The sequence below is a fragment of the Mobula birostris genome, chromosome 2, assembly GCF_030028105.1.
Source record: "Mobula birostris isolate sMobBir1 chromosome 2, sMobBir1.hap1, whole genome shotgun sequence".
Lineage (NCBI taxonomy): Eukaryota > Metazoa > Chordata > Chondrichthyes > Myliobatiformes > Myliobatidae > Mobula > Mobula birostris.
In genome coordinates this window covers 101,278,802-101,295,200 of record NC_092371.1, presented here as the reverse complement: position 1 = coordinate 101,295,200, position 16,399 = coordinate 101,278,802, and the positions used below count along the sequence as shown (strand labels likewise).

Here is a 16,399-nt window from a genome sequence, read left to right as displayed (position 1 = left end):
CTCCATCATTGAAGACAACTTCAGGAAGCCAGGCCTCAACAAGGCAGCTTCCATCATTAAGGACCCTCATAACCCAGGACATGCCCTCTTCTCATTACCATCATCAGGTAGGAAGTACAGGAGCCTGAAGACACTCACTCAACACTTCAGAAAGAGCTTCTCAAGATTTCTGAATGGTCCACGAATCCATGAACACCACCTCACTTTTATGCGTTCTTTTTTTCGCCTCTTACTCATTTGTATGTATTTCTTATTGCACCTGATCATAATTTTTTTATGCATTGCAGTATACAACTGCTGCAAAGCAACGAAGTTCACAACACACAGTACTGTGCAGAAGTTTTAGGCACATAAATATAGCTTGGATTTTTGTGCAGTATTGTAGTAATTTTATGTATTACACTGTACTGCTGCTGCAAAACAACAAATTTCATGACATATGCCGGTGATATTAAACTTGATTCTGGTTCTGATTTGATCCATTTTAATGTGAAACCCCCATATGAATATTCCACAGTTCAATGAGGAACAGTCACACTTCATTCCAAAATGCATCTGCATACTAGAGCACTTAAAACATTGGAAGAATTCAGCAAGTCAGGCTGTATCTAGGGAGGGGAATAAACAGTCGATGTTTCAGGCCGAGGCTCTTCATCGGTACTGAAAAGGAAGCAGGAAGAAGCCAGAACAAGAAGGTTCCTCTCCGTAGATGCTGCCTGACCTGCTGAGCTCCTCCAGCATTTAGTGTGTGTTGCTCTAGATTTCCAGCATCTGCAGAATCTGCAGGTTCAGAAATAGGGGCACCACAGTAACGTAGGCGTTGGCATGATGCCATTATAGTTTGGGACATGGGCGGTGTCAGAGTTCAATCCAGCATTCTCTGCAAGGAAGTTTGTCTGTCCTTCCCGTGAGCACATGGGTTACCTCCAGGTGCTCCAGTTTCCTCACACAGTCCAAAGACATTCTGGTTAGTGGATTAATTACTCATTGTAATTTGTCCTGTAATTCATCTAAGGTTAAATCAGTAGGTTGCTGAGCAGCACGACTTGGTTGGCAGGAAGGGCCCGTTCTGCACTGTATCTCTAAATAAATAAACAATCTTCTGTGCCTACTGGAGTAAGCTTGTCGCTGTCGCTGCTTGGCCTTAGCACTGCCATGTGTCGCTGGATTCTGGATTTCTTGACAGAGAGACCATAGGCTGTCTGTGTTGGCAGGAACATCTCTGACTCCATCACACTGAGCACTGGATCCCCACAAGGCTGTGAGCTTAGCCCATTGCTGTTTACACTGCTAACACGACTGTGCAGCCAGATTCAAGGAGAACCTGATCATTAAATTTGCAGATGATACCACAGTGGTGGGGCTCATCAGCAAAAATGATGAAACAATGTACAGGGAGGAGATCAAACACCTAGAGAGCTGGTGCAGTGATAACAACTTGATGCTTAATGTCACCAAAACCAAGGAGATGATCGTCGATTTCAGATTGTCTCAGCCTGAGCACACACCCCTCAGTATCAGCGGCTCCACAGTGGAGAGAGTGGAAAACATCAAGTTCCTTGGGGTGCAGATCTCGGACAATCTCACCTGGTCCAGGAACACCACTGGGATTGTGAAACGGGCCCAGCAGAGATTGCACTTTCTGAGGAAGCTTAAACAAGCATCACTCCCCACTAACATCTTAACTACATTCTACAGAGGCGTGGTTGAGAGTGTGCTGACCTTTTGCATTATAACCTGGTACTCCAGCTGCAGTGCTGTCAACAAAAAAGCCTTGCAGAGGGTGGTTAGGGGAGCAGGGAAACTTATTGGGGTCTCCCTACCTTCTGTCCAAGACCTCTTTCAGAGTCGATGCCTCCAGAAGACATGGTACATCATTAAAGACCCCTCACACCCTCTCCATAAACTGTTTGTTCTTCTGCCATCAGGCAAACGTTACAGGAGCATCAAAACTAAAACCACAAGGCTACTAAACAGCTTCCTCCCACAGGCAGTCAGACTGCTAAATAGCTGCTCCACCTGACTCTGCTTTTGGACACTTTTAACTCGCACTGGACACTTATAACTTGATTTTAACTGACATGTGGCTGTTGTGTTTTACTATTTATTGTGATGTTTATTATTTAGTGTTGCGTTTGTTATGTTATGATTACACTGCTCCTGGGAAATGCTGTCTCATTCTGCCCTGCAGAGCTGATGTACCGTTAAAATGACAATAAAGTTTTTTAAATCTTTGAATCTTGAATCCTGGGGTACGAATTGACAATAAACTGGACTGGTCAAAGAACACTGAGGCTGTCTACAGGAAGGATCAGAGCCGTCTCTATTTCCTGAGGAGACTGAGGTCCTTTAACATCTGCTGGACGATGCTGAGGATGTTCTACGAGTCTGTGGTGGCCAGTGCTATCATGTTTGCTGTTGTGCGCTGGGGCAGCAGGCTGAGGGTAGCAGACACCAACAGAATCAACAAACTCATCCGTAAGGCCAGTGATGTTGTGGGGATGGAACTGGACTCTCTCACGGTGGTGTCTGAAAAGAGGATACTGTCTAAGTTGCATGTCATCTTGGTCAATGTTTCCCATCCACTACATAATGTACTGGGTGGGCACAGAAGTACATTCAGCCAGGGACTCATTCCACTGAGATGCAACACAGAGCGTCATAGGAAGTCATTCCTGCCTGTGGCCATCAAACTTTATAATTCCTCCCTTGGAGGGTCAGACATCCTGAGCTAATAGGCTGGTCCTGGACTTATTTCATAATTTAATAGCATAATTTACATACTACTATTTAACTGTTTATGGTTCTATTACTATTTATTATTTATGGTGCAACTGTAACAAAAACCAATTTCCCCTGGGATCAATAAAGTATGACTATGACTATGGCTATGTTACTAATCTATGCTACCAGCACATATATGGCTACAATGTGAATGACAGAACAAACCATAGACTTCTATTAGTACGGATTCATTACAGCACAAATTCTGTTTCGAAAGTCAGTCGTTTACCTTGGTCTGCGGAATACCAGTCCGTATTGTTGGCAGGCCAGGCCTACAGTGGGTGTGTAAATTATCGGCATGAATCTCTCAATATCTGACGTCAGTACTTTGTAGAAAAGCTTCTCATTTCGGTCTTGGAGGGCCATGAGAAAAATGTACCTGAAGCAATAAATTATAAAAATTAATCAAAATCATAAACAAGCATTCTTTATTATTTATTTATTTATTGGGATTCAACGCAGAATAAGCCCTTTCAGCTGCACTACATCAGCAAGCCCCCAACTAACCTACTAATTGGTACGTCCTTGGGCTGTGGGAGGAAACCAGAGAACCCGGAGGAAACCCACACAGTCATGGTGAGGATGTACAATTCATTACAGTGAACGGCGGGGTTGTACTCTGAACGCCATCGCCCCAAAATGTAACAGTGTCGCGCTAACCACCGTGCTATCATGGTGCCTATTGGGAATCTGTAATGGAATATACTTCATTCTAATGAGCTACATTCTACCACAGTTTACTGAACCCTGCCTCTAATTTAACATGCATTCAGATTGCACCTGACAATTATAGATGTATTAACTGGCAACAAGAACAGGTTGTGGATTTAACATGAATCAATGCACTAGGCTGTCTTGCTAGTATTACAGAAGGTCACAAAGCAACAACCTTGCACTCAGTGTCAGTAAGACCAAGGAATTGACTGTGGATTTCAGGAAGAGGAAGTCGAGGGAACCCACACCAGTCCTCATCGAGGGATCAGAAGTAGAAAGGGTGAGCAGCTTCAAGATCCTGAGTGTCAGCATCCTTGAAGATCTCTCCCAAGCCCAACGTATTGAGGTAATTACCAAGAAGATGTAACAGCAGCTACATTTCCATAGGAGTTCGAGGAGACTTGGTCAGATACCAAAGGCTCTAGCAAATTTCTACAGACGTACTGTGGAGAGCATTCTAACTGCTTACATCACCATCTGGAATGGAGGGGCCACTGCACAGGATCGGGAAAAGCTGCAGAAAGTTGCCACCAGTTCCATCATGGGCACCAGCCTCCCCACCATGGAGAGATGAGGTGATGCCGCAAGGAAGTGGCATCCATGATTAAGGACCCCTATCACCCAGGACATGCCCTCTTCTCATTGCTACGGAAGAGGTACAGGAGCCTGAAGATACATATTCAATGTTCCAGGAACAGCTTCTTACCTTCTGCCATCAGATTTCCAAATGGACATTGAACCTATATATACTATCTCACTATTTCTTCTTCTTTTTTGGCTCTATTTTTACACTATTTAAGTGTACATATTTCTTATTGTAATCTATAGTTTATTTATTACTATGTACTATACTGCTCCCACAAAACAACAAATTTCACAACATATGCCAGTGATATTGAAGACAAGGAAATCTGCAGACACTGGAAATCCAAGCAACACATACAAAATGCTGGAGGCCAGGCAGCATCGATGGAAAAGAGTCAACAGTCAATGTTTTAGGCTGAGACCCTTCATCAGGACTGGAAAAAAAGATGAGAAGTTAGAGTAAGAAGGTGGGGGGAGGGGAGGAAGAAGTACAAGGTGGCAGGTGATAGGTGAAACCAGACGGGGGGGGAGTGGTGAGTGTGTGTGTTGCCACTGATATTGAAACCTATTCCAACTCTGATCACAGGGCTTGAGGGAATCCATTTGCCTTGTGTGTCACGTGGACCTCAGTGACGCTTAGTACAACACTATTACAGCTCGGGACATCGGAGTTCAACTCCACCATCATCTGTAAGGAGTTTGTACGTCCTCCCTGTGAACACGAGGGTTTCCTCCGGTTGCTCTAGTTTCCTCCCACAGTCCAAAGACATACAGGTTGGTAGCTTCATTGATCATTGTAAACTGTCCTGTGATTGGGTTGCAGTTAGACAGGTAGGTTGCTGGGCTCTTTGGGCCATGCTGTATCTCTAAATAAAATAAAATCCAAAAAGCCTCAATGGAACAAGAGAGTCAATGGAAATGACCTCACTTTGTGCCAAGGTCAAAGGGTAGATCCAACTGCGAAAATCTACATGGTGATCTAGTAACATACTGTTGGCACTAGCTCATACACTGCTAACTGTAACGTAACTTGTACTTTATCTGCACATCTAGTTAAAAGAAAGAATTTTTCACAGTTCTATCCTCTAACGATTAGTAGGAAGGTTTAAACACCACAGCATCTTTGTTCAGCTCTGCTTTCAAATGACAATCTCTCCAAACAGAACCCAGGTCATGCTCTCTTCTCACTGCTACCACTGGGCAGGAAGGAGAGGAACCTTAGGCCCCACAACCACCAGGTTCAGGGATAGTTATTACCCTCCAAAAATCAGGCTCCTGAACCAGCATGGAGAACTACTCTGAACTGATTCTGTGACCTGCAGAGACACTCTCAAGGAATCTTTCCAACTCTTGTTCTCAGTATCTTTTTAATGTACACAGCTTGTCTTCTTTTGCATGTTAGTTATTTGTCAGTTTTGACAGTTCATGAATAGTTCTTCATGAAATTCTATTATACTTCTTTATTTTCTTGTATATTGTTACAAGAAAATAATCCCAAGGTAGTGTATGATAACACAGTACCAAATACTGTCTTGTGGGCTGGGAGCATCGTGTTTAGTGCAATCACTTCACAGTGCCCAGGGTTTGATACCCTGTAGACGGTAAGGTGTCTGAATGTTCTCCCTGTGATCACATGGAATTCCTCTGGTTTCAGCCCTCATCCTAAAGACACAAGATTATGGTTCAGGTTGGAGGACTGTTGGCATGCTATTTTGGTGCTGGCAACATGGCGACACTTGCCATTTGGTCGTTGATGCAAAGCAATGCATTTCACAGTACATTTTGATGTACATGTGACAAATAAAGCTAAATTTTAAATTTTTATTATCTTATAAAATATCAACTCACTTGCAAGGAATCTACACTCGTGTAGTCAACAATAAGTTCAAGTTTATTGCCATCCGACCACACATACACACACACACACAAACACACACACCCCCCATAAAAAGCATTCATCCCCCTTGGAAGTTTTCATGGTTTATTCTGTTACAACATTGAATCACAGTGGATTTAATTTGGCTTTTTTTAAAAAATACTGATCAACAGAAAAAGACTCTTTCGTGTCAAAGTGAAAACAAATTTCTACAAAGTGATCTAAATTAATTACAAATATGAAACACAAAATAATTGATTACATAAGTATTCAGACCCTCCCCCCCTTTAATATAACATACCAAATCTTTACTGGTGCAGCCAATTGGTTTTAGAAGTCACATAATTAGTTAAGTGGAGATCACTGGTGTGCAGTCAAGATGTTTGAATTGGTTGTTGTAAAAATACACCTGTAGCTGCAAGATCCATCTGCTGATGAGTCAGTGTCCTGGCAAAAACTACACCATGAAGACAAAAGAACACTCTGAGCAACTCCGCGAAAAGTTTATTGAAAAGTACAAGTCGGGAGTTGGAGATATATACAAAATAAAAACTCCAAAATCTTTCAACAATTTACTAAAAATTAAAAACCAAACTTTTGAGGTTGAAGAAGTATTCATCCTCTTTGTAATTACTACGCTAACTTTCCTCAAGTGCAATACTGCATATTACCTTACCAACTCACCCAATGTGTGGATGTAAAAAATTGGAGGATCACCTGCTTTCAGTGAATTATTAAGAATAAATATCCCTTCTCTCAGTAAGGTCCAACAGCATGGTAGATTTTCAACAGACCAAAGCAAAATGCAGACAAAAGGCCGTTCAAGACAAGTCAGGAAAATGATAATAGAGAAGCACAAATCTGGGGAAGGGTACAAGACCATCTCAAAGGCACTGAACATACCTCAGAGCTCAGCGTAGTCCATCCTGAAACCATAGCCACACTGCCTAGGTCAGGCCACCCCTCTAAACTTAGTCGCTGGAGAAGAATGACACTTGTAAGAGGCTACTGTGATGCCAACAGTCACCCAGACTGAGCTGCAGAAGCCACTGGCTATAAGTTTGTGGATGAATATATTGTGGTTGGATGAGACTTAAGTGCAACTTTTTGGCTTCAACACCAAACGGTACGTGTGGTGTAAATCTAAAACCACACATCAGCCAGGTATTATGGAAGTAGCATCATGCTATGGGGAGGCTTTTCAGCAGCAGAGACTGGAAATCTGGTCAGGATTGATGGGAAGATGAATGCTGCTAAAAAGAGTGATCCTGGATAAAAACCTGCTCGCCTCTGCCAGAAAGCTTAAACTGGGAAGGAAGTTCATCTTTCAGCAGGACACTGACCCAAAGCATAATGCCAGAGCAATCAAGGAGTGGCTTCAAATAAAGAAAATTGATGTTCTTGAGTGGCCCAGTCAGAGACCTGACCTCAAACCGATTGAGCAACTCTGGCAAGACCTCAAGATTGCTGTCCGCCACCACTCCCCAACTAATCTGGCATGACTTGAGTAATTTTGCAAGGAGGAATGGACAAACCTTGCTCCATCATGTTGTGCAAAGCTGATAGAGATTTATCCAAAAAGACTACAGGCTGTAATAGCTAAGCATTGAACAAAGGGTGATGAACACTTTTGAACAGCTGACATTTCAATTTTTGAATTGTTAGTTTTTCATGCTTTACAATTTTCCCTGTTTTTGGGGCTCCACTGTGAAAAAAGGAGCATTTGATTCACCAGTAAAAATTCTCAGTTAAATTGATCAAAATCCCTGGTAGTAATACTTATTTATGTGAACAAATGGTTGGGGGCTGTATAATCTTACACGGCACTGTACTTATACACCCAAATGAAACAACGTTCCTCCAGACCATGGTGCACCCAGAAGACATACATCACACACAGCACATAAAACAAAATAAATTAATAGAATATAATTCTAAGTGCATGTAGTGCACAGCACGTAAACAATAAACAGTACAGTGAACAGTTCGCTGTCCTAGTGACGAGACCTCGGTGGTTGCAGGGTATTCATCAGTCTCACAGCCTGAGGGAAGAAGCTGTTACCCAGTCTGACTGTCCTAGTCCTGGTGCTCCTGTACCTCCTTCCTGTTGGTAGTGGGTCAAACAGATTGTGAGGTGGGTGGTAGAAAACATCAACAATGCTTCAGACCCTCGTATACAATGCTCCCGGTAAACATCACCAATGGCGGGGGGAGAGACCCAAATGATCCTCTCTACGTTTTTTCTCTATACTTGTAGGGTCCTACGGTCCGATACCTTACAGCTTCCTGTTATTACTCGGGTTACACACACAAAATGCCGAAGGAACTTAGCAGGCCAGGCAGCCTCTATGGAAAAAAAGTACAGTCGACATTTCAGCGCAAAACATCAACTGTACACTTTTCCACAGATGCTGCCTGGCCTGCTGAATTCCTCCAGCGTTTTGTGTGTGTTGCTCGGATTTCCAGCATCAGCAGACTTTCCCTTGTTATTATTTGGGTTTTTTTTTATTTGCAGTTTGTCATCTTTTGCAGATTAGTTGTTAGTCAATGTTTGTGTGTAGTTTTTCATTGACTCTACTGTATTTTTCTGTTCTACTGTGAATGCCTGCAAGAAAATCAATCTCAGAGCTGTATATGGTGACACGGACATACTTTGAACTTTGATACCTTGTAATCTTTACATGTACGCACTTTGATAATAAATTTACTTTGAGCTGTGAAACAGAAGGACGGTATATAAAAAAGTTCTCACTTCAGGCATGTGAGAAAGCAGCACACACATCACCAGCAGACGGGAATCTGAGAGAGCCTAGTATGTGTGGGCTAGCAATTTAAGTCATAATATCACCCTGATTTCTTTGCAAGATGCTTGAGAGGAAACCGAAGTCTCCTGTTGCACCAGCTTTGATACGTCAGGTACAGATAATCCACCCACAGCTGCTTTTATACTCCCCTCCCTCACATTCCATTCCTCTTTGACAACCATTAAGTAGAATTAGTTTCACAGCATCTGCATTCAGTGGTACTCATTGTTTACCAAGACAAATGAACGGTTCCAATGCTCTTTCTTAATGGAGCTTTTGGCAGTCAGGACTTGAGGCAAAAGGAACATCTGCACTTACAGCAGTCTCTGAAGGATTTACTTATTGTAATGAAATTCTATCCATTTAGAGACTGATAAATTAAGGCCAACCACACACTTTGTAAAAGCTAAATATACGGGCACCACTGTAACGTAGAGGTTAGCGCAATGCCTTCAGAGTTCAATTTTATCATCATCTGTAAGGAATCTGTGCATCCTCCCCGTGAGATGTGTGGGTTTCCTCCAGGTGTTCTTGTTTCCTACTGCAGTCCAAATTCATTTTGGGTAGGGTAATTGGCCATTGAAGTTTTTTTTTTCCCCAGTTAGGTTAGGGATAAATCAGGGTTGTTTGGGGCTGCGGGGCGCTGCGTCTTAAAGGACCAGAAGGGCCTACTCCACACTGCATTTCCAAATGAAAATATAAACAAGAAAACAGAAGCAAACTGAAGAACACACTGTTTGTCCCACTCCCATCAGGGAATAGGCTACCAGACACAAAAAAACAGTTACTTTCCCCAAGCAGTAAGGCTGATCAACATCTCCGCCCACTAACTCACCTCTATACACACCCCAACCACTACTACTTTATCATGTCCTGTCAGCCACCTTATGTATTTATATTTATTGTATTTTTTTATTCTGTTCTTTATCTTATTGTGCTTTTTTTGTGCTGTATCAGATTGCAGTAACAATTGTTTTGTTCTCCCTTACACTTGCATGCTGGAAATGACATTAAACAATAGACAATAGACAATAGAGGCAGGAGTAGGCCATTCGGCCCTTCGAGCTAGCACCGCCAATCCTGCGTTTTGCCTCCAATTTGTGCCTTTAACTTCATCAGCTCATCAGATTACATTACAAAATACTTATTTCATTAAGAATTAACTGAACTTGCACTGGTCTTAGCTAGTATTTCAGTCACACCTTTGTCACTTTATACACCCATGCCTGTGAAACAGTAACTGCAATTTTAAATAGATAAATTTTAATTAAAGATAAAATATAAACAGTGGCCCTTTATTAGGTACATCTGTACACCTGCTCTTTAATGTAAATATCTAATCAGCCAATCACATGAAAGCAACTCAATGCATAAGAGCATGCAGACAAGGTCAAGAGGTTCAGATGTTGTTCGGTCCAAATGTCAGAAATGGAAAGAAATGTGATCTCAGTGACTTTAACCATGGTGCCAGATGGGGTGGATTGAGTATCTCAGAAACTGCTGGCCTCCCTGGTATTTTCACGCACAGCAGTTTTTAAGAGCATGGTGCAAAGAATAAAAAAAAACATCCAGTGAGCAGCAGTTCTGTGGGTGAAAACACCTTGTTAACAATAGAAGTCAGAGGAGAATGACCAGACTGGTTCAAACTTACTGGAAGGCAATAATGTCTCAAATAAACATGCATTACAACAGTGGTGCGCAGAAGAACGTCTCTGAATGCAAAACGCATTGAACCTTGAAATGAATGGGCTACAGCAGCAGAAGACGACTCCGGGGTCTGCTCCTGTACCTAATAAAGTGGCCACTATTACGTTAGTTTGCATTGAACAATTAGAGATTCATAATAACCCACAAAATGCTGGTGGAACTCAGCAGGTTAGGCAGAATCTAAGGAGGAGGATATGCAGTCAACATTTCGGGCCAAAGCTTTTAAATAGACCTGCCAAGTTCCTTCAACATTTTGTGTGAGTTGCTCTGAATTTCCAGCATTGCCAGAATCTCCTGCGTTTGTGTCTAAGATTCTTAATCATTTGTTGCTTTCAAGTATAGGACTCAAAAAAAACACAAGGTGATCAGGCCATCAGTATATTTCTGGTCCAATGTGCAATTTTAAAATGTGGTCAGATATATGTAGATAAACATGTGGGCAGGAAGTACTTAGTGGAAAAGGCAGGCTCGCCACATGCTTCAATCCTTCCAGGTTCTCAACACCAGCGCACGTGTGGTTTCTCTGAGCCAGCATGGGACAGGTTCCCAGAGCGTGGACAAGTTTTAAATGGAGCTGAGAACAAGCACTAATCCTTCTCTGTTATTGCAGATGGATTGGAATAGCTTGTCTAGCTCCACAGCCGGGATGATCCCATGTTGATAACCTTTGATGAAAGGTGGACTGATATTTTATTTTATTTTTATTTATTCAGAGATCCGACGTTGAACAGACCCTTCTGGCCAACAAACCATGCCGCCCATCAACCCACCTAGCCTAATCACAGGATAATTTACAATGACCAGCCAGCCTGCTACTCGGCATAGCTTTGGATTGTGGGAGGAAATCTGTGCACAGGGAGAACGTACAAACTCCTTACAGACAGTACCAGAACTGACCTCTGAACTTGGGCACACCGAGCTGTAATAGCATCGCGTTAAGTGCTTACGTTAATGTGCAAAGACACAATAGCGCATTTGTTCACTACTTCATCCTGAGCTGAAGGTGCAGTATGCTGTTTATCAAGCTTCCCCTGTTTGCACTAGTTTTTCACGATTCCCCAGGATGTGATAGGGATGGAAAGGTTTGATCAATTCTCTTGATTATGTGACAAGTTTGAATGTATCACTTCCAGGACAGAGCATGCATTTCAAAGTTCTCAATAAATTTGCTATCAAAGTATGTATATGTCACCATATACTACCCTGGGATTCATTTTCTTGAGACATTCACAGTAGAACAAAGAAATACAATAGAATCAATTAAAAACTATGAAGACTGACAAACAACCAACGCACAAAAGACAACAAACTATGCAAATACAAAAATAATAAATTAGTAGAATGATTGTTCAATAAATAAACAAATAAGTAAATATTAAATACATAATAAAGACCATAAGGCACACAAGCGGAGTTAGGCCATTCGGTCCATCGAGTCTGCTCTGCCATTCCATCGTGGCTGATTTATAATCCCTCAGCTCCATTCACCTGCCTTCTCCCTGTAATCTTTGATGTCTTGATTAACTAAGAACTTATCAACCTCTGCTTTAAATATACTCAATAACTTGGTATCCACAGCTGTCCATGGCAATAAATTCCACAGATTCACCACCCTCTGGCTAAACAAATTCCTGGTTCTGAGTGGACATCCCTCTATCCTGAAGCTGTGTCCTCTGGTCCTAGACTCCCCCACTGGAGGAAACATCCTCTTCACATTCACACGCTCTACACCTTTTATCATTCGATAAGGCTTCAATGAGATGCCACTCATTCCTCTAAACTCCAGCGAGCACAGGCACTGAGCCATGAAATACTCCTCATAAATTAACCCTTTTATTCCTGGAATCATTTTCCTCTGGACCCCCTCCAATGCCAGCACATCTTTTCTTCAATAAAGCGCTCAGAACTGCAAGTGCAGTCTGACCAATGCCTTATAAAGCCTCAGCATTACATCCTTCCTCTTATCTTATGTTCTAGCCTTCTCAAAACGAATGCTAACATTGCATTTGCCTCCCTTGCTACCGACTTAACCTGCAAGTTAGCCTTTAAGGAATCCTGCGCAAACACTTCCAAAGTCCCTTTGCACCTCAGATTTTAGAATTTTCCTCCCATTTTGAAAATAGTCAATGCCTTTATTCCTTCTACAAAGTGTGTGAGCATACGCTTCCTTACATGATATTCCATCTGCCACTTCTTTGCCCATTCTTACAGTCTGTATAATTACAAGTCCTTCTGCAGATTCCCTGCTTCCTCAACACTACCTGCCCCCCCCACTTATCTTTGTACTGTCTGAAAACTTTGCCATAAAGCCATCAATTCCATCTTCAAAATTGTTGACATATAACGTGAAAAGAAACAGCCCCAATACCAGCCCCTGCAGAACACCACTGGTCACTGCCAGCCAACCAGATTAGACCCCCTTTCTTCTCAAACTTTGCCTCCTGCCAATCATGCTAGTATCTTTCCTGCAATACCATGAGCTCTTACCTTGTTAAGCAGCCTCATGTGCAATACCTTCTAAAAGGCCTCTTAAAATCCTATTAAGCAGCATCCACTGACTCTGTCTATCCTGCCTGTTACTTCCTCAAAGAATTCCAACAGATTATTCTGGCAAGATTTCTCCTTAAGGAAACCATGCTGACTTTGTAGAATTTACAATGGCTCAAGGAACATCTTGGATGCTCACTCCATGACCTGCTAAATCAGATGGGCAGCCGGGAAGATCTTCAAAGATGACTTGGGAAAGAGTGAGAGAGAGCAAATCTTGGGATTGAACATCCATGCAGGCCGGAAGCATGAGGGCATGACCTCCCAGGTCGGCAAGCCCCTGGGTTGGAGGTCCATGCAAGCAAGAGGCACTATGGCCGATGTTCTCCCCATATCCCCCACCGTACCTGGGTCAGAGCCCCAGCACGTACTTGGGTCGTGTAGTTGTTGGGCACCAGGGGAGCACAACACTATTGCAGTTCAGGGTGTCAAAGTTCAGAGTTCATTTCTGAAAACCTCTGTGAGGAGGTTTCTACATTCCTCCCTGTGAGTGTATTGGTTTCTGCCGGGTGTCCTGGTTTCCTAACACAGTCCAAAGACATATGCATTAGTTTAATTTGGTCATTATAAATTGTCCTGTGATTAGGCCAGGTAGGTTGTGGAGTGGTGCAGCTCAAAGGGCCAGAAGGGCCTGTTGCACGCTATATCCCTAAATAAATAAATAAAATTATGCATTCCAATGAACATTTGGACAAACACGATAAATAAGTAAGCCTTAGCATCAATATCCTTAGCAAAGGGAAGTATATTGAGACCAGAATCTGAGTTTCTTTCATCAACACCCACGGTCTTCCTGTGTTTCGTGGCTATCTGAAGAAGAAGAATATCGGAGTTGTATTGTACATGTATACTTCGACAATAAAATGAACCTTTGAACAATATTCAGATGTTACAAAACAGAAAATATTTCTGCTCCTATGTCTTACGATCTTATTGCGGACTATTCAGCTTTAGAAAAACAAACAAGCATTTCACATTAGATTCAGCATTCTTTCTAAATCTCCACATAAAATTTTATTCACCTTACCGATCAAGATCATCTTTTATCATGTCATAGTTCGTCAGCACTCGGAGGACTTGAACATCCTGGCTAAGAACACAGGGAGGTAACAATCCATGGATGCCCAGTTGGAGCCTCTCCTCCAACGTAAAGGCCATGCCCTAGGAGGGAAGGAAAAAAAAAACATATTCACCCCCGGAATTATCACCTTTGCTACAATACTGACACCTAAACACCAGAGTAACGCACACAAAAATTGCTAACAGAACTCAGCAGGTCAGGCATGGAAAAGGATAAACAGTTGACACTTTGGGCTGAGACCTTTCATCAGGAACCTAAGTGCCAGCTGGGAAAACTAATATTCTCCCCATGACGGTGTAGGTTTCCTCTTGGCGGCACCACGCCAATAAGTTTATTCCATTCCTTGCAGGAATACGGGGTGTACAGACCGAATGGAATCAGGATTATTATTGATGTACACATGAGAAGTAAAGGTACACTGTAATCTCTAAACCCCGCTGAGTTTACAGATTTAAGATTAGCTTTGTCACATGTATATCGAAGCATAGAGTAAAACGTGTTGATTTGCATCAATGAACAGCACAGTGCAAGGATTGGTTGGGGCAGCCTGCAAATGGCACTGTGCTTCCGGCATCAACACAGCACACCACTTACTAACACTAACCCATATGTCGTTGAGATGTAGGAGGAAAGCAGAACACCCAGAGCAAATTTGTAGAGTCACGGTGAGTGTGTACAAACTCCTTTAGAGAGTGGCAGGATTTGACCCCCGTCAGTGGCACTGTTGAGCACTGCACTAACTGCTACGCCACCGTATCGTCGAGACAGTGGCAGCCCAGGTGCACAATGGTCGGAGACTTTGCAATGCTACGCACAAGGAGCACGTCGAGAGTGATCCTCCCTGATCCAAAGACTGTATCAAATTAGCTAAATATTACAGGTGGAAACATGCCAAAATATTTAAGTAAGTTAAACTTCATGCATAAAAGCTAAAATTGATACCATATTATTTTCAAAACCAGCGTGTTTATCCAGCGGGAGATTTCGTCCCATGTACTGAGGCAATAATTCGCGGCTCTCAATAAGTGGAAAGTGCAGATTGAAACTAGTTATTACAGGGGATAATAGAGTGTGAAAATACCACAGTCCAATGGCAGTTGAGAACACAGGCCCAGCTTTTCCCTTATTATGGATCCTAATTTAATCTCATATGGAAAAGTTCAACACACCTCCCCAACGCAACTGTGGAAAGAAGAGTCAGAATTTGGGTGACAGTGCCAAGAAATTCCTTAAAGTTTCAGTAGGTGGTTCAACGAAGCAATGGATTTGCTTTCAAGAAAGAACTGTAAATGTGTCAACAGTGATAAAATAATGACTGGAATATCAGAGGGGTAGGCGCAGTCCGCAGGTAGGGTTGGCCGTGGACATTGCTCCCTAATGCATGGAGGTCCTCCATTGGTCAGGATCGACCATGAATATTGCTTCCTAGCTGTGCACATAATACGCAAGCCGGGGGAGTACGATATGGAGAGCAGGTTGTTGTCCATGCAACAGGCTCCCTCTCTCCTCGCTGATAAATCCAAAGGAACAGAGAAGACCGATACAGTTTGGCAGGAGTTTCCAGCCAGAACTCAACATAGGACTGCCCTAGGGACTCCAGCTCTGGATTTTTCCTCGGGATTGTAAATCAGAGTTCTCTTTCTCCTAGATAAGCCAGCAGTCATGGCTGACAAGCCCCATCTGTCCGAAGGGACTGGTTTTAAGGCTCCAGAATCCCATCTTTGCTCCTTCCCCTGTCAGTTGAGATGGCTCCACCAGACTTAATAGCTAAGCCACATGCGAAGGCCAGGCTTGGTTGTCAGAAGCTATTTAAGACACACACCATTGGCAGTATTTAATAAGTAGTAGGAGCTGACACATTGCAGACTCCACCCACCCCCACCCCTCCAGATGTGACAACGCAACTAAACAAAGCATTGTTGACTTGTTTTAGGCCATTTTTGGCAGAACACACAAATAAACCATTCACTTCATAAGGGCACGTGCGGGGAGGTGACTGAAAGAAGCAAACTACAGTACCAGAAAATGTTATTTTTTAGTTTATTTAGATACAACACAGTAACTGGCCCTTCCAGACCAATGAGCCTGCACCACCCAACTAGACCTGTGTGACCAATTAATCTACTAAACAGCACCCAGAAGAAACGCACACGCTCGTGGGGAGAATATACTAACTCCTTACAGACTGCAGTGGGAATTGAACCCAGGTCACAATGGCTGTAATAGCTTTACACTAAACATCACACTACCATGCCGCTCCTCAACTTAACTCAGTTGGAAGTTACCCAACTTGACTTTAAT

At 42.7% G+C, this 16,399-nt stretch overlaps 1 protein-coding gene across 1 annotated transcript in view; it reads right to left on the bottom strand.

Annotated features, from left to right (window-relative positions):
• Positions 1–16,399, bottom strand: part of me1 (malic enzyme 1, NADP(+)-dependent, cytosolic) — a 495,261-nt gene that overhangs the window by 367,602 nt on the left and 111,260 nt on the right. The window contains exons 2-3 of the mRNA XM_072245832.1: positions 14,045–14,178; positions 3,014–3,163 (exon numbers count right to left, since the gene is read on the bottom strand). Of these exons, the coding sequence (XP_072101933.1) occupies positions 3,014–3,163; positions 14,045–14,178 (284 nt within the window). The remainder of the gene's footprint in view (positions 1–3,013; positions 3,164–14,044; positions 14,179–16,399) is intronic.